The sequence below is a fragment of the Cervus elaphus genome, chromosome 18 (genome assembly GCF_910594005.1).
Source record: "Cervus elaphus chromosome 18, mCerEla1.1, whole genome shotgun sequence".
Taxonomy (NCBI): domain Eukaryota; kingdom Metazoa; phylum Chordata; class Mammalia; order Artiodactyla; family Cervidae; genus Cervus; species Cervus elaphus.
Genome location: NC_057832.1, coordinates 25,500,770 through 25,520,078, shown reverse-complemented (window position 1 = coordinate 25,520,078; position 19,309 = coordinate 25,500,770). Strand labels below are relative to the sequence as shown.

The window sequence follows — 19,309 nt, the reverse complement described above, 5'->3', positions numbered from 1 at the left end:
TTTCCTCTGCCTCTTAGCTTCTGGTGGTGGCCAATCCCTGGCATTCCTTGGCTTGTAGCTACATTACTCTTGGCTCTCTTGTCACATGGGGTTCTCCCTACATGTCTGTCTTCACATTATATTTTCCTCTTATAAGGACACTAGTCACACTGGATTAGGACCTACAATAATGACCTCATCTCAACTGTGTTACCAAATAAGGTCCATTCCCTGGTGCCAGCGTTTAGGACTTCAACATATCATTTGGGGGAGGGAGCTGGTCACAGTTCAACCCATAATAAACAACATAATCCAAAACTGAGATCTGGAGATGTTAAGTAACTCGCCCAAGGTCAAGTAGCTTAATGACTGTTAATTCCTATTCAGATTTCCCTGCTCCTAGGCTTTTCTCAGATATTATAATAAGATGCATCCCACTGCAAGTACCTTAAAGTGAGGTTCCATGATACATGTGAGCTTCTGGGAAATAAAAATCTCTCCTCATCCACCAGGGGGAGCCAGGCTCAACAGGGCTCCCAGGACAGCCAGGAGTGCCAGGAGAAGACGGAGCTGCAGGGAAGAAGGTAACGCTGTTTTCCATATTATTGGAATAAAACTATCAAACCACATATATCTTGGTCCTGCAAGAGCTCAAATGAAACCATTCAAGACGAACTTAGTCTCTTTAAGAAAATAAAATCCCACAACTCTAAATATCCTTTTTCACTTAGTTCAGATAAAAGAGCACCAATTCAAAGCCTGAGTAGGTATCTTACGACCTCTGCCTTTTCTCTGGCATTTTGGCCATGGTGTTCCAGTGACCTACTCCCTTGCGGATTCCTAGAAAGCACTTTTATTTAAACTCTGAGAAAAAGGCTTTTTTCCTCTCCTCCAAAAAGGAAAGTCTGTAAATGTATTCAGGAAGTAAGGCCATTATAAAGATTTCCTGAAATATTTTGAGTTGACATTTGAAATACTCATTTTTCAATATAAGTAGTGAAAAACAGCAGATGGTAAGGCTGAAGGTCTTTCTTGTTTTTTCAAAAAACAAACCACTGAATGTGAATGAAGAGCCAAAAGAAAGTGAGCTTATTGCTTTGGCAACTGGCTGGGAAATTGGACTTTTTCATGATATTTCAGCTGCTCTGAGCTAAACTGAAGCTTGATATTAATTTATTCATGTTGGTAAACTTCCAAATTAATTTTGAGACTGTACTGGAGGATCCAAGCAGAGACTGTTGGCTGTAAGAAGAGACAAGGCGGGTGTATCCATATTGGCTATGGAAGATCAACTAAGACATTGGTATCATTTTCTCTAGGGAGAAGCAGGGCTTCCGGGGGCAAGAGGCCCTGAAGGACCACCTGGGAAAGGACAGCCTGGCCTCAAGGTATGGAACCCACAGTGGTAGGGGATGGGAAGCAGACTGCCTGAGTTCTGGTCTTGATGATAGGAAGCCAACTTAGGAGAAATTTGATGTTATTTTTGCTATGTCAAAGATGTTTACTTCTGGCTTAAAATTATGGACACTAGCTTTTGAGCTTTTGTAGACAGCAAGTATGTATTATTTATTTCCATTTTCCTAACATCTGTCACAAAACCAAGCTTATAGGAAGAGTTCAACACATGTTTTCTTAATAAACAGCCAAGCTGACATTTAAAAAACAAACACACAGTAAGGGAAAAGAACTTGAGATACATCCTTGAGACATCAAAGTCCATAATGTTTTTTCAAATATTTATAAAATCTCATAGAGTAGTAAGAAATATAACCTTATGAAGTGGCACTTTCACAACATGGCATAGATTTATTTAACACATTTTAGAAATGCTTGTTAAATAATATCTTTATATGTCAAGATGAAAATACCCAAATTCATCAATAAGACCATAACATACAACCTCCAAGGTGTCAGATATTACTACAGTTCTTAGGTGCAGTCATCAATGCCCATATAAATATCCTGAAGAATTATATATGAGTAAAGTAAAAATAAAATCCATATACCTACTGGTGTTCTATTTTTAATTCTATTAAAATAGTAATTGATAGCTTAGATGTCTATGTATTATGAAAAATATTGGCTAAAATTGAGTCATTAGCCTTAAACATGAGAATTTGAAATATAAATGTATTCGCAGCATTTCAAACATTTAAAATTTAAAACTGACTAACCCGACTATGAGATCTGTTTTTTTTGGGGGAGGGGGCACAGTGGGCAGCAGAGAGTAGAAACAAGCATAGAGAATTCCTTTTTAACATCATGCAAAAAATACTTTTAGAAATGATTGCCTATTAACATTCAGGAGAACTAATGTTTCCTTGAATATACTTTTGGAAAATAGACCCTTTGAGCTAATAATTGAAGCTGTGGGGATGAAAGACAACTCTGAGAAAGAGAGCTAAGGTTGGAGTCCTGCATTTTACCGCGGCTGGAAAGAGAGCATTCCGTACAGTATGAAGACAGGCTGAATAACAGAGTACCATGTTAGGGGAACCAAGGAGAAAGGGCTTCAAGAAGAAAGCAATGGGTGGTGTCAAATACACCAGCAGAACAAGGAAAATATGCGCTAACTGGATTTCTGGTGTTGAGGTGATATGGGGCTTGTAGAAGGCTATATGTTGAAGAGTGGTAGGAGGGAATATGTTATGTATTGAAGTAGGCAGTGTGCAGTGCTGGCACTTTATTACATTTAGGTGGATCTGGGTTTCCCTGATGGTTCAGATGGTCAAGAATCCGCCTGCAACGTGGGAGACCTGGGTTTGATCCCTGGGTTGGGAAGATCCCCCGGAGGAGGGCATGGCAACCCACTCCAGGATTCTGGCCTGGAGAATCTGCATACAGGCTGCAGTCCATGGGGTCGCAAAGAGTCAGACATGACTGAGTGACTAAACACACACAAACACACTGCTGTTGGTTTCTGGGATCATTTAGGTCAATAAGTTAAATATGGTAGTGAAGGGGAGAACATAAATAGTTGGGGTAGATTTCGATGCTATTGGCAGATGATAATGACATGATAAGTGATACTTGGATAGTCAACAGTTTTTTAAATTATCTGCCATCACGGCTCTCCATCAGTATGGGTACTAGGGAGCTGTCTGCATGTCTGTGGATTCTGTAGGTCACTCTTCTTAGTGGAGTGTCTGCATTGCTGATGCCCTCGGTATAGGCCAGTGGTTCTCAGGGCGCAGCCCCTGGAACAGCAGTGTCAGCGTCACCTGGGAATGTGTCAGAAATGTAAATTATTGGGCTCCACTATAGACCTAGTAAATAAGAAACTCTGGATGGGGGGCCCAGAAATCTCCAGGTGATTCTTATGCATGTTCAGGTTTGAAAATGGTGGTAGAGTCATTTATGTCATAAATATTGGACAGCCTCACGGTAAAGAATCTGCTGGCAATGCAGGAGACCCAAGTTCAATTCCTGGGTCCGGAAGATCCCCTGGAGATGGGAATAGCTACTCACTCCAGTATTCTTGCCTGAAAAATCCCTTGGATAGAGGAAACTGGTGGGCTACAGCCCATGGGGTCACAAAGAGTCGGACACAATTGAGTGACTAACGCTTTCAGCTACACACCCCAAGGAATTCTTTTGTTGGGCTATGCATATGCTTAGCTATGGTGCCTTGCAGTTGAGCCCTAGGGTAAGGATAGTTCTGGGATGCTCTGAGGCTTCTGGTTGAAGGTAATAAAATTCTTTGGCAGGGAGCACTGGTGTACACAACCCTGCTGGGTAACACGAGGCAATTTGTAGCTCTGTGCCAGGTTAATGCTCACTCATCTTTCTACCAATTGAATTATTGGCCTCCTTGGGCAGAAAGAATTAAACTCCATGGAGGAAGAACCAGGGCTAATTTTTTAAATGTCTCATTTTATGTTTCAAAACTGAAATAGCACAGACTCTGAAAAACAGCATGGAAAAGCATAGATGGCTTTCTTCTTTGAAACTGTGACTGTCTCAGAACCACTACTTAAATAGACCAAGAGGGCGAAAGAACTGTAAAGTCAAATCAAAGTCTCCAAGGAAAGATACTGAACATAGAGTTTAGGAAGTGTTAAATCATACTGAGTAAATGGTGCATTCTGGACAATTTTGAAGTCACGTAATCTGCACAAGAACATTGACAGAACCTGTGCAACTGAGCTGGGCTTGGGGAACATGACTTTGAAGTTGGTATGCACTGAGAGTCTGGCCATGATGTAGTTGCTATAAGAAGGAGGTGGATATATTATAAAACAACTGTATTTTTATAATTCCTTTTTGTCAGGGAGATGAAGGAAAGAAAGGGAGCAAAGGAAATCAAGGACAGAGGGGGTCTCAGGGGCCCGGAGGGCCAAAGGTATGTATCTTAAATTCTCATTTATGCTTTGGGGAGATCATTCGTGTGTCCGGTTTTAATGGAATCTTAGATCTCTACTGTTTCCTTCTTAAGAAATACAAAACCAGAGCCTCCAAAATGATAAAGGCTTTAGAAAACATACTATTCCAGACCATTACAAAATGGGATAAAGAGATTGTATAAAACATGTAATTTTCATTGGAATATTGATGCTGCTAGGAGAGAATTTCTGTGTCAGCGCTCTTTATTAAAACCAATATTCCATAGTTGGGATACGTTAAGACCATAGGCGATACCAATTCTCTATCATCTCTCTTTGCTGAACAAGGACAAAAATGTCCCCAACTGAGAGGTGATGTGGTAAGGAAGTAGGGTGGGGCTTCAGAAGGCATGAGATGGGGATTCTCATCCTGCTGCACCCCAGAACTTCTGGAGGTCAGTCACTTTAATCGTGGAAATAATCATGGTAATAGTGTCTATTTCATAGGGTTGTTGTGATGACTTTAAGGAGTGAATAAAGCACTTCTCATGGTTCTAGGTACATTGTCAGTGTTCATCGCATGGAGTTACTCAGAGAGGAAAAAATCAGTACAGTGAAATGGAAAGTAGGGCGTATATGTCCTGATAAACTGCCTGAGACAGGGTGCTGAGGAAAAAGTAAGGAAAACGTGAAGCAAGCAAATAGGCACGTGTCCTGACTTAGCAGGAGAGAATACTGAGGTCATCTGGATGCGTCAGGAAACAAAAATTGCATACCTGAGAGGGTTCAGGGCCCCAGGAAGATGCTAACTCTAAGAAGGAAACAAGAAGCATGTTTAAGGGCCAGAGGATTAAAGAACAACTTTAAAACAAACTGGCTACCAGTAAGATACGAGCAGACACAAAGCAAAGCATCCCCCATCTGCCAGTGATTCTTAAACTTCCATGTCAGCATTATTGCCTGGGAGCTTGTTACAAAGTCATATTTCATGGTGCCATGACAAGAAATCTGGATTTAGTATGTAGGTGGGACCCAGGAATCTGCATTTCCTAAATAAGTACCTCCTGCTGCAGGAAGTTCAAGGAGCACATGATGAGAAAAGCCATTATATAGGAAATGTGTTATATTAACAACAGTGATTACTCTTCATGTCTTAATTACTCTTCATGTCAACATGAATATTTTCTTGCATTTTGAAATAAAGCTTTTCCTGATAAAGAATTACCATATTGTAAAACATACTCACACTTTAATTAGGGTCTTTAAAAGAATTTGTGTACTTTCTATGTATACAATTTTATATTTAAAAGTAATTGGCTTCTTTAGACATATAGATGACCAGTAGGCACTTGAAAAGATGCTCAGCATTACTAATTATCACAGAAATGCAAATCAAAACTATACTGAGGTACCACATCACACCAGTCAGAATGGTCATCATTAAAAAGTCTACAAAATAACAAATGCTGGGGAGGGTGAAGAAAAGGGAACCCTCCTACACTCTCAGTGGGAATGGAAGTTGCTGCAGTCACTATGGAAAACAGGATAGAATTTCCTCAGAAAACTAAAAACAGAACTATCATATGACCCAGCAATCCCATTTCTGGGCATATACCTGAACAAAACTGTGATTCAAAAAGATACATGCACCCCTATGTTCATAGCACCACTATTCACAATAGACCAAATATGGAAATAATCTAAATGTCCATCAGCAGACTGATGGAAGAAGAAGATGTGGTATAAATATACAATGGAATACTACTCAGCCATAAAAAAGAATGAAATAATGCCATTCGCAGCAACATGGATAGATCTAGAGATTATCATCCTAAGTGAAGTAAGTCACAAAGATCAATACCATATATCACTGATATGCTAAATCTAAACTATGGCACAAATGAACCTGTCTATAAAACAGAAACAGACTCACAGACATAGAGGACAGGCATGGTCGTTAAGGGGGAGAGGGGTGGAGAGGGATAGATTGAGGGTTTGGGATGAGCAGATGAAAACTATTACATGTAGAGTGGATGAACAACAAGGTCCTACTGTATAGTTCAGGGAACTATTAATATATCCAATATCCTGTGATAAACCATAATGGAAAAGAATATAAGAAAAGAACCTCTATATGGTGATAAGTGAGTCACTTCGCGGTACAGCAGAGATCGGCACAACACTGTAAATCAATTATACTTCAATAAAACATTAAACAAATTTAAAAATAATTGGCTTCTTTTTATTAAAAAAAAAGTAGAATAAATTAAATCTAGATGCATAATTTACCTTAACCTGGTTTTAGTGATAATTTTAACAGGTTAATGTCTTATCCCATTGCTCCAGGACTGAATAGGGTGGTTATCTGTTGCCAGAATCCTGGCCATGTCCTGTACCACTGACATACGGGTTTGGATTGAGGACTGGCACATACATGGCTTGGCATCATCTGGCCCCAGCAGGCCAGTGTGTTCAGCCCATTGGTCACATGGGTGATCAGAACAGTGGGGGGTGGGGGGCGGTCCTAAGATCGTGGAGGAATAGGACGGGGAGACCACTTTCTCCCCCACAAATTCATCGAAAGAACATTTGAACACTGAGCAAATTCCACAAAACAACTTCTGAATGCTGGCAGAGGACATCAGGCATCCAGAAAGGCAGCCCATTGTCTTCGAAAGGAGGTAGGAAAAAACATAAAAGATAAAAAGAGAGACAAAAGAGGTAGGGATGGAGATCCGTCCTGGGAAGGGAGTCTTAAAAAAGAGAGGTTTCCAAACACCAGGAAACACTCTCACCGGCGAATCTGTGGTGAGCCTTGGAATCTCAGAGGGCAACATAACCAGGAGGAAAAATAAATAAATAATTAAAACCCACAGATGACGTGCCTAAAGGCAACTCCCAGCAGAGAAGCAGCGCAGATGCTGGCATCTGCCACTAGCAAGCAGGGACTGGACAGGGAGGCACGGCTGCATTGCTTAGGGTAAGGACCTGGCCTGAATGGCCCGAGGGCAATCTGAGGGAACTAACTAGAGATAGCAACCCAGACTGTGGGATAGCTATCCCGCAAAAAGCCCTAACCTAAGACACCGCCAGGCCCGCTCACAGAGCAAAGGACTGAGCAGAGCTAGCCGGCTGCGGACCGGCCCATCCCCCGCCAGAGACAGGCAGGCCAGGGCAGCCAGAGCCCTAAGCGGGCAATCACGTCCCTAGAGAGGCGTCATTTACCAAACTGCAAGCAGGCTTCCTTGCTAACCAAGACTTCTTGGGATTCTGGATGGTTGACATCCGCCGGGAGGGTTGCAGCCAGAGATCAGCTCCCCAGAAGAGACACACGGCACACCTGAGAAGGCGCGCTCCTTGTATACCCAGAAAACTGAGCAGCTAGGATGGGGGAAGGGATAAGTCGCAGCGACCACGCTGGCCAAACACCTGGCCACCTGAGCTGCTCGGACCTGGGAAGGGTACAAAACGCAGGCCCATTCAAGTCTGCGCCTTTGTGGAGTCCCGAGAACCTGAACCTGAGCGGCTTAGACCTGGGAAGTGCATGCAACCCAGGGCCGGCCTCAGACAGTTCCCGGCAGAGCAACCTGGAGCCTGAGCGGTGTAGACGGGGAAAGCACACACGTGGTGAACGGGGGCAAACCCAGTGTGGCCCAGACACTGCGAGCGCTCCCCACGCACGCCGGTGACATGTGTTTGCAGTGCTCCTCCCTCCCCACCGCACGACTGAACACGCAAGCCTAAAAAAGTGACCACCACCGCCCCCTTGTGTCAGGGCGGAAATTAGACACTGAAGACACCAGCAAACAGAAGAAGCCAAAATAAACAGAGGGAACCGCTTTGGAAGTGACAGGTGCAACAGATTAAAACCCCGCAGTTGGCACCGACTACATAGGAAGGGGAAGTGTAAGCTGGATCAAGACACTATCTGAAAATGAACTGACCCCACACTGTCTGCAACAACACCAGAGAAAGTCCTAGATATATATTTACTATTATCATTTTTTAAATTAAAATTAAAAAAATTTAAGTCCTCTATTACTCCTTTAATTTTCATTTTTATAACCTACTATTACTTTGCAAAAAAAAAGACCCAATTTTTAAAGCAAACTTCATATATATATATTTCATAAATTTTGTGACTTTGTTTTTTCCTTTAATATTGTATGTCTGAGAATCTAACCTCTACTCTAGATGTTTAATCTTTGCTTTTTGGTATTTGTTATCAATTTTGTACCTTTAAGAACCCAATCTTCAGTACCCATTTTTACTTGGGAGCGAGATTACTGGCTGGATTGCTCTCTCCGCCTTTGGACTCTCCTTTTTCTCCACCAGGTCGCCTCTATCACCTCTCTCCCTCTTCTCTTCTCTACCCAACTCTATGAATCTCTTTGTGTGTTCCAGGCTGTGGAGAACACTTAGGGACCTGATTACTGGCTGGATCTCTCTCTCTCCTGTTGATTCCCCCTTTTCTCCTCCTGGCCGCCTCTGTCTCCTTCCTCCCTCTTCTCTTCTCTGTGTAACCCCATGAACATCTCTGAGGGGTCCAGACTGTGGAGAGCACATAGGGAAGTGATTACTGGCTAGCTTGCTCTCTCCCCTTTTGATTTCCCCTCGTCTCCTGGTCACCTCTATCTCCCTCCTCCCTCTTCTCTTCTCCATGTAACTCTGTGTACCTCCCCGGGTGTCCCTCACTATGGAGAAACTTTTCATCTTTAACCTAGATGTTTTATCATTGGTGCTGTATAGATGGAGAAGGCTTGAGGCTACTGTAAGAATAAGATTGAAAACCAGAGGCAGGAGGCTTAAGTCCAAATCCTGAGAACACCAGAGAACTCCAGACTCCAGGGAACATTAATCAATAGAAGCTCATCAAATGCCTCCATACCTACACTGAAACCAAGTACCACCCAAGGGCCAACAAGTTCCAGAGCAAGACATACCACGCAAATTCTCCAGCAACACAGGAACATAGCCCTGAGTTTCAATATACAGGCTGCCCAAAGTCACACCAAACCCACTGACATCTCAAAACTCATTACTGGACACTTCAGTGCACTCCAGAGAGAAGAAATCCAGCTCCACCCACCAGAACACCAACACAAGCTTCCCTAACCAGGAAACCTTGACAAGCCACATGTCCAACCCCACCCACAGCAAGGAACCTCCACAATAAAGAGGAACCACAAACTGCCAGAATACAGAAAGGCCACCCCAAACATAGCAATATAAACAAAATGAAAAGGCAGAGAAATACCCAGGAGGTAAAGGAACAGGATAAATGCCCACCAAACCAAACAAAAGAGGAGGAGACAAGGAATCTACCTGATAAAGAATTCCAAATAATGACAGTGAAAATGATCCAAAATCTTGAAAGCAAAATGGAGTTACAGATAAATAGCCTGGAGACAAGGATCAAGAAGATGCAAGAAATGTTTAACAAGGACCTAGAAGAAATAAAAGAGAGTCAATATATAATGAATAATGCAAAAAATGAGATCAAAAACACTCTGGAGGGAACCAACAGTAGAATAATGGAGACAAGAAGATAGGATTAGTGAGGTAGAAGATAGAATGGTAGAAATAAATAAAACAGAGAGGAAAAATGAAAAAAGAATTAAAAGAAATGAGGACAACCTCAGAGACCTCTGCAACAATGTTAAATGCCCCAACATTCGAATCATAGGAGTCCCAGAAGAAGAAGACAAAAAGAAAGGCCATGAGAAAATACTTGAGGAGATAATAGTTGAAAACTTCCCTAAAATGGGGAAGGAAATAGTCACCCAAGTTCAAGAAACCCTGAGAGTCCCAAACAGGATAAACCCAAGGTGAAACACCCCAAGACACATATTAATCAAGTTAACAAAGATCAAACATAAAGATCAAATATTAAAAGCAGCAAGGGAAAAACAACAAATAACACACAAGGGGATTCCTATAAGGATAACAGCTGATCTATCAATAGAAACACTTCAGGCCCGAAGGGAATGGCAAGACATACTTAAAGTGATGAAAGAAAATAACCTACAGCCCGGATTACTGTACCCAGCAAGGATCTCATTCAAATACGAAGGAGAAATTAAAAGCTTTACAGACAAGCAAGAGCTGAGAGAACTCAGCACCACCAAACCAGCTCTCCAACAAATGCTAAAGGATCTTCTCTAGACAGGAAACACAGAAAGGGTGTATAAACTTGAACCCAAAGCAACAAAGTAAATGGCAACGGGATCATACTTATCAATAATTACCTTAAATGTAAATGGGTTGAATGCCTCAACCAAAAGACAAAGACTGGCTGAATGGATACAAAAACAAGACCCCTATATATGTTGTCTACAAGAGATCCACCTAGAAACAGGGGACACATACAGACTGAAGTGAAGGACTGGAAAAAGATATTTCACACAAACAGAGACCAAAAGAAAGCAGGAGTAGCAGTATTTATATCAGATAAAATAGACTTTAAAACAGAGGCCATGAAAAGAGACAAAGAAGGACACTACATAATGATCAAAGGATCAATCCAAGAAGAAGATATAACAATTATAAATATATATGCACCCAACATAGGAGCACTGCAATATGTAAGACAAATGCAAACAAGTATGAAAGGGGAAATTAATAAGAACACAATAATAGTGGGAGACTTTAATATCCCACTCACACCTATGGATAGATCAACTAAACAGAAAATTGACAAGGAAACACAAACTTTAGATGATACAATAGACCAGCTAGACCTAATTGATATCTATAGGACATTTCACCCCAAAACAATGAATCTCACCTTTTTCTCAAGTGCACATGGAACCTTCTCCAGGATAGGTCACATCCTGGGCCATAAATCTAGGTTTGGTAAATTAAAAAAACTGAAATCATTCCAAGCATCTTTTCTGACTACAATGCAGTAAGATTAGATGTCAATTACAGGAGAAAAACTATTAAAAATTCCACATAGGGAGGCTGAACCACATGCTGCTGAATAACCAACAAATCACAGAAGAAATAAAAAATAAATCCAAATATGCATAGAAATGAATGAAAATGAAAACACAACAACTCAAAACCTATTGGACCCTGTAAAAGCAGTGCTAAGGGGAAGGTTCATAGCAATACAGGCTTACCTTAAGAAACAAGAAAAAAGTCAAATAGATAACCTAACTCTACACCTAAAGCAACTAGAAAAGGAAGAAATAAAGAACCCCAGGGTTAGTATAAGGAAAGAAATCTTAAAAAAAATTAGGGCAGAAATAAATGCAAAAGAAACAAAAGAGGCCATAGCAAAAATCAACAAAGCCAAAAGCTGATACTTTGAGAAGCTAAATAAAATTGTCAAACCATTAGCCAGACTCACCAAGAAACAAAGGGAGAAAAATCAAATCAACAAAATTAGACATGAAAATGGAGAGATCACAACAGACAACACAGAAATACAAAGGATCATAAGAGACTACTATCAGCAACTATATGCCAATAAAATGGACAACTTAGAAGAAATGGACAAATTCTTAGAAAAGTATAACTTTTCAAAACTGAACCAGGAAGAAATGGAAAATCTTAACAGACCTATCACAAGCATGGAAATTGAAACTGTAATCAGAAATCTTCCAGCAAACAAAAGCCCAGGACCAGACAGCTTCACAGCTGAATTCTACCAAAAAATTAGAGAAGAGCTAACACCTATCTTACTCAAACTCTTCCAGAAAATTGCAGAGGAAGGTTAACTTCCAAACTCATTCTATGAGGCCGCCATCACCCTAACACTAAAACCTGAAAAAGATGCCACAAAAAAAGAAAACTACAGGCCAATATCACTGATGAACATAGATGCAAAAATCCTTAACAAAATTCTAGCAAACAGAATCCAACAACATATTAAAAAGATCATTCATCATGACCAAGTGGCCTTTATCCCAGGGATGCAAGGATTCTTCAATATCTGCAAATCAATCAATGTAATACACCACATTAACAAATTGAAAGATAAAAACCATATGATTATCTCAATAGATGCAGAGAAAGCCTTTGACAAAGTTCAACACCCATTTATGATAAAAACCCTCCAGAAAGCAGGAATAGAAGGAACATACCTCAACATACAAGCCATATATGACAAACCCACAGCAAACGTTATCCTCAATGGTGAAAAATTGAAAGCATTTTCCTTAAAGTCAGGAACAAGACAAAGGTACCCACTCTTACCACTACTATTCAACATAGTTTTGGAAGTGTTGGCCATAGCAATCAGAGCAGAAAAAGAAATAAAAGGAATCCAGATAGGAAAAGAAGTGAAACTCTCAATGTTTGCAGATGACATGATCCTCTACATAGAAAACCCTAAAGACTCCACCAGAAAATTACTAGAGCTAATTAATGAATACAGTAAAGTTGCAGGATATGAAATCAACACACAGAAATCCCCTGCATTCCTATACACTAACAATGAGAAAACAGAAAGAGAAATTAAGGAAACAATTCCATTCACCATTGCAACAAAAAGAATAAAATACTTAGGAATATATCTACCTAAAGAAACAAAATACCTATACATAGAAAGCTATAAAACACTGATGAAAGAAATAAAAAAGGACACAAATAGATGGAGAAATATATTATGTTCATGGATTGGAAGATTCAATATAGTGAAAATGAGTATACTACCCAAAGCAATCTATAGAATCAATGCAATCCCTATCAAGCTACCAATGGTATTTTTCACAGAACTAGAACAAATAATTTCACAATTTGTATGGAAATACAAAAAACCTCAGATAGCCAAAGCAATCTTGAAAAAGAAGAATGGAACTGGAGGAATCAACCTGACTGACTTCAGGCTCTCCTACAAAGCCACAGTCATCAAGACAGTATGGTACTGGCACAAAGACAGAAATATAGATCAATGGAACAAAATAGAAAGCCACGCACCTATGGACACCTTATCTTCGACAAAGGAGGCAAGAATATACAATGGAGAAAAGACAATCTTTTTAACAAGTGGTGCTGGGAAAACTGGTCAACGACTTGTAAAAAAATGAAACTAGAACACTTTCTAACACCATACACAAAAATAAACTCAAAATGGATTAAAGATCTAAATGTAAGACCAGAAACTATAAAACTCCTAGAGGAAAACATAGGCAAAACACTCTCCAACATAAATCACAGCAGGATCCTCTATGACCCACCTCCCAGAATATTGGAAATAAAAGCAAAAATAAACAAATGGAACCTAATTAAAAGTAAAAGCTTTTGCACAACAAAGGAAACTATAAGCAAGATGAAAAGACAGCCTTCAGAATGGGAGAAAATAATAGCAAATGAAGCAACAGACAAAGGATTAATCTCAAAAATATACAAGCAACTCCTGCAGCTCAATTCCAGAAAAATAAATGACCCAAGGAAAAAATGGGCCAAAGAACTAAACAGACATTTCTCCAAAAAGACATACAGATGGCTAACAAACACATGAAAAGATGCTCAACATCACTCATTATTAGAGAAATGCAAATCAAAACCACAATGAGGTACCATTTCATGCCAGTCAGAATGGCTACTATCCAAAAGTCTACAAGGAATAAATGCTGGAGAGGGTGTGGAGAAACGGGAACCCTCTTACACTGTTGGTGGGAATGTAAACTAGTACAGCCACTATGGAGAACAGTGTGGAGATTCCTTACAAAACTGGAAATAGAACTGCCATATGACCCAGCAATCCCACTCCTGGGCATACACACCGAGGAAACCAGATCTGAAAGAGACACATGTACCCCAATGTTCATTGCAGCACTGTTTATAATAGCCAGGACATGGAAGCAACCTAGATGTCCATCAGCAATCGAATGAATAAGAAAGCTGTGGTACATATACACCATGGAATATTACTCAGCCATTAAAAAGAATGCATTTGAATCAGTTCTAATGAGGTGGATGAAACTGGAGCCTATTATACAGTGAAGTAAGCCAGAAAGAAAAACACCAATACAGTATACTAACACATATATATGGAATTTAGAAAGATGGCAACAATAACCCTGTATGTGAGACAGCAAAAGAGACACGTATGTATAGAACAGTCTTTTGGACTCTGTGGGAGAGGGCAAGTGTGGGATGGTTTGGGAGAATGGCATTGAAACATGTATATTATCATATGTGAAATGGATGGCCAGTCCAGGTTTGATGCATGAGACAGGGTGCTCAGGGCTGGTGCACTGGGATGACCCAGAGGGATGGGGTGGGGAGGGGTGTGGGAGGGGGATTCAGGATGGGGAACACATGTACATCTGTGGTGGATTCATGTCAATGTATGACAAAACCAATACAATATTATAAAGTAATTAGCCTCAAAAAAAAAAAAGAAAGCAGGAGGCCTCAGCTGTGAAGATGGACCTGGAACTATATTCAATATCCTGTGATAAACCATAATGGAAAAGAATGCGAACATTTATATATTGTATATATGAATCATATATACATGTTATACATGGTTCAGCTATACATGAATCACTTTACTGTATAGTAAAAATTAACACAACATTAAAACATACCTCAATAAAATAAGTTAAAAAGATAAAGACAATTGCTTTGCACAGTGTTTCAAAGTACAGTAGTAGTACCTATATCAGAACTACCAGAGGTGCCTTATAAAAATTCATATTACATTTTTTTTTACCACAAACTACTTCTAAAAAGGGACATGAGATACCATACAATGGAAGAATGATATACTATGGAGCATAAAATAACAAAGGAAAAAGTTGTAAACTAGAAAGAACATTATTTATCTATCAGATGTACCTTAAAACTTATACTAAAGGTATTTGCTATAACTGAACAAATATTTCCCTCTGAGCTTCCTGGCATACAAACACAAAAATGAATCACCACACATTGCATGATTTTTGTTACCTAATAAAATGATGTACAAGAGAGAAATTTCCTATTACTAAGGAATTAATTGAATTTATTTATTATAGGGAGTGAAATCTTAATTATCAGTAACTTTAGTAGTGGTTTAACAAAGATGCTCAAATATTTTCACATGGTTTGTAAAACAGGTCACAATACTTTAAAATGCTGGAAATATATTTCTATATTTTTCTTAACAGAATTCCTGTATATCATTTCCTTGTTTGAAATGTAATGAGTATTTTCCTCTGTTTTTAGGGTGATCCAGGAATTATGGGCCCTGTTGGGATGCCTGGAATATCAATTCCTGGACCACCTGGACCAAAAGTATGCATTCTTGGGAAAATTTTTTTCTTTTACTTGGATTTTTTGGAAGTTGGAGTGGGGAAAAGATTCATAAAACCAGTGAAAGAATTTTAGCTTGGAAAAACCCAAAGATATTATATAGCTCAACCCTGACATTTCATGATTAAGCAGATGGAGGGCCAGCAGCAAATTTAAGGTTAGAAACCAGGTTTTCTGCTCCTGGTCTTGACCTTATCACTCTACTTTGAACTACCTCCCTTACATGCTAGCCTTAATGCATGTAAGAATTTATTGCATTTGTTCGAATAATCTGCTAATCAGAAAGTCTGGCAGAAAAGAAATCCACTCAGATGTAAGAGCATTCCCAGACATTTTCACAGTCTAAATATTTGTGTCTAGAGAGCCACCTATTATTTCAGCTATTCTCCAAAAAGCTTAGTGGTCTTTACTGACAGTTTTTATTTGCTTAAGATTTGAAACTCTTCTCAAATATATTAGAAGGATGTACTCTCTCGGGTTCTGATTCTAAGAGATTAAGCTCTTCATAATTGGCCAATGGCTTTTTATGCTCTGTGCCATGATGGTTTCTCATAAAATCTAAAGCCTGAAACTGAAAATTGTTTGACATGTGCAGGGAGACCGAGGTGGACCTGGGATGCCTGGATTTAAAGGAGAACCTGGAATTGCTATTCGAGGACCAAAGGTATCCTTTGTTCATGTTCTTTTATTTATTGAAATAAAAAATGAAAGTAGATTTAATGCACCATAAGTTATGACTGAGATTGCTCTACTTAGAGTCTCTACACTGATGAACTGAGATATAAGAATATACTATTCCCCTTTTAAAAAATCAAGCCAGCAGATCATTTATTTTTCATAAATGTGGAGGATGATAGCTCCTCTGGTAAAATGTTTGCTGACTAAACAGCTGATTGAAAATGCTTTTTTTCTTTCTGTAATGTCTATAATATGATATTATATGGCCTCTGGCCTCCTTCATTTACATATTAATGGCCAATGCATCTCTTCTGCAAAACACTGTCCAAAGAGTTCATGTTTAGAAACTTTATTGAATTAGATTTCCCTGCTTGTTGTCCATCTTTCAGAGTTATTATAAATGAAAATGCAAATAATGACAGGAGAAGACAGTTTTAAGTAATCATCACTATTTTTTCCATGGCAACAAAGTACGATTTCCCTCCTCACATAAAATCTAGCCTTACAGAGAAATTCTACTTTCCAAATGTCAACAAGCACATCCCTGTTTATGAGAACAGGCTTTGGGGCTCCATAACCATCACTCATTAAATTAGTAGCATGTTGTTGTGTAGCTTTGAAGCTGGCTTTAGTTTATCAAATTGTCTGTTCTCAATGAAAGGGTTCAAGTACTGACACTAGTGATTTTCAAACTTCAAAAAAGAAAACTTAGAACCATCTTTGCATATAATTCAAAGCCTATTATATACTAACATAAGTTGTAGTGATCCTTCTTAAAGCAAGAGGTAGGATCCTGACCTCCACTATTCTTAATCACTTTGAGAGTTGTCCTTGCTAGAGTGCTGATCTTCTGGCAATAAGGGGACAGAAGACGTTTCTGGGATATTTTCAAGCTAAAACAGAGAATGTCCTGGGAAAATCATAACAAGATGATAACCCTACTGCCCAGACTCTGAGGCACATAGGAACCAAAGCTATGTAAAAGACTCTACAGAAACCCAAGTTATGTATGACTTAAGGAGAAAATTCCAAATTTCCGAATGCTAAAACTACAGGCATGGCCTCAGTCAAGAACATTTGAGTGACAATTTTCGTATTATTTGATAGCTTCCTGAATCTATGCATCCCTAGGTCCATAATGCAAGGTTATTTCTCTCTACTTACACTGTTCTTTACAAGAGAAGCAACATCTAAATGTATAGTTGATGTTTATAAGCTCTGACTATTTTCTACTGATCATTATTGGTGATGGTATTAGGAGTTATTTGCCTTTTCACTCCAGTCATTTTTACTTTGTTCTACCATTCTTCCCTAATGGATTGTTTTTAAGTTTATGGAGGGTTAGCTGATAAAAATTTTGGCACATCATTTCAGTTTTATGTGTTTCTTCAGGGACCTCCAAGATTTTTTTTTTTTTTGGAAAAAGCTCATTTTGAAACACCTGATTAAGATTTCTACCCTAATTTCTGTTGAATGAGAGAGACTCTTCAAAGAGAATCACTCTGCAAAACATTTTCTTGAATCCAGTGCAGAAAAGCCAAGTGGCAAAATTCCATCCCTGAAACTATCAGGAGGCGTCCAAAATAAAAATCTGAGCAAGAACACTGCCCTTTCCCTACCCCCTGATAGCATCAGAAGTAACATGTTAACTGAAATTTCTGCAGGAGAGAGGACACAGATCTCTAGGAAAAAAATGTTTCTAAACCATGGATGTTTCAATGGCTTTCCCTGCAGTGTGGGGGCCAGAGGATAAACAATAACAGCTGCTGATAATTTGTTACAGGCTTGGAATTTAGGAATGAAAACGGAAAGTGAATTTTGATTCCAATTTCTTTTTAAATTTCGACTTAACCAGGGGGTTGTTTTGTGGCTGGTCTGCTCCTCGTGTAAGCATGCAGAGAAATGGGCATCTTATTTGGGGACCTGTCCCATAGGAAATGCTTAGCACTTCAACCTTGCACATAATTGGAATAGTATAATAAACTGCTTCTCAGACATGACTAGTTCCTTAGTGGGGGATCCACCAGAATTCAGTGCTCCAGAATAGTTTGTTTTTTGCTTTGTCATACATCTTTAAGAGATCATCTTGGATTTCTGTTGATGTGCATTAAGTCCATAGTGCATTCTAAATAGTGCATTAATAGTGCATTTTTATAAGTGGCCACATGTTTTCTGAAGACCATTCTTAAGATGGTTAACCTATACAAGGCCAGTCTCTTTCTCTTAATAGGAAATGACAGCTGTTGTATTCATGATTTTCAAAATCAATTTAACTTTCTTATGGCATAAAAAAATTTTCCCCCAGTTATTTATTTATAGGAGTAAAATCAGAAACTGTTTTTGAAAATTAGATTTGGGGCAACACTTTGGCTTGGAATAACACAGCTTGATTTCAGCATTTGCTTACATATAAGACAAATATTAAGAATCTGGCTACTTTTTCCAATCTTGGAAAATACAGGTCTATTATTAGAGTTTCCTCCTGATGTGGAAAACATAAATATTTTATTTTTATTTTTTTAAATTCCTTTTAAAATTTATTTAGTTTAATTGGAGGCTAATTACTTTACAATATTGTAGTGGTTTTTGCCATACATTGACATGAATCAGCCATGGGTATACATGTGTCCCCCATCCTGAACCCCCCTCCCACCTCCCTCCCCATCCCATCCCTCAGGATCATCCCAGTGCACCAGCTCTGAGCACCCTGTCTCATGCATCTAACCTGGACTGGCGATCTATTTCACATATGATAATATGCAAAACATAAATATTTTAAATCATGAATAGCTCTTTATCAAAATAATTGATGTGTATTGACAAAGGCCACTGTAAGAGTTATCACAGCAACAGAATGGGATGTGGTATGTAAAGAAATGTTTTAAATATAAGTACAATAGGCTTACGATGAATAAATCTTCTTTGGTAAGAGTCTTCTTCATTTTTCTTTCTCTCCATTTTATTCTGGCCAGAAATTTCTCTGAGTTCCACTGGTACAGAGAACTCCTGTTCGAAGGGCAATATAATCCTCCTTCCTTATCCTCTATATAAGAGGCCAGTATTGCTGCTAAGTTTCTGGT

At 39.1% G+C, this 19,309-nt stretch overlaps 1 protein-coding gene across 3 annotated transcripts in view; it reads left to right on the top strand.

Moving 5' to 3' along the window:
* The window catches only part of COL28A1 (collagen type XXVIII alpha 1 chain), a 184,656-nt gene that overhangs the window by 77,019 nt on the left and 88,328 nt on the right, over nucleotides 1-19,309 (top strand). For all 3 annotated transcript variants that reach the window (XM_043871678.1, XM_043871677.1, XM_043871679.1), the window contains 5 exons: nucleotides 492-563; nucleotides 1,299-1,367; nucleotides 4,250-4,321; nucleotides 15,465-15,533; nucleotides 16,147-16,215. In XM_043871678.1, the coding sequence (XP_043727613.1) occupies nucleotides 492-563; nucleotides 1,299-1,367; nucleotides 4,250-4,321; nucleotides 15,465-15,533; nucleotides 16,147-16,215 (351 nt within the window). The remainder of the gene's footprint in view (nucleotides 1-491; nucleotides 564-1,298; nucleotides 1,368-4,249; nucleotides 4,322-15,464; nucleotides 15,534-16,146; nucleotides 16,216-19,309) is intronic.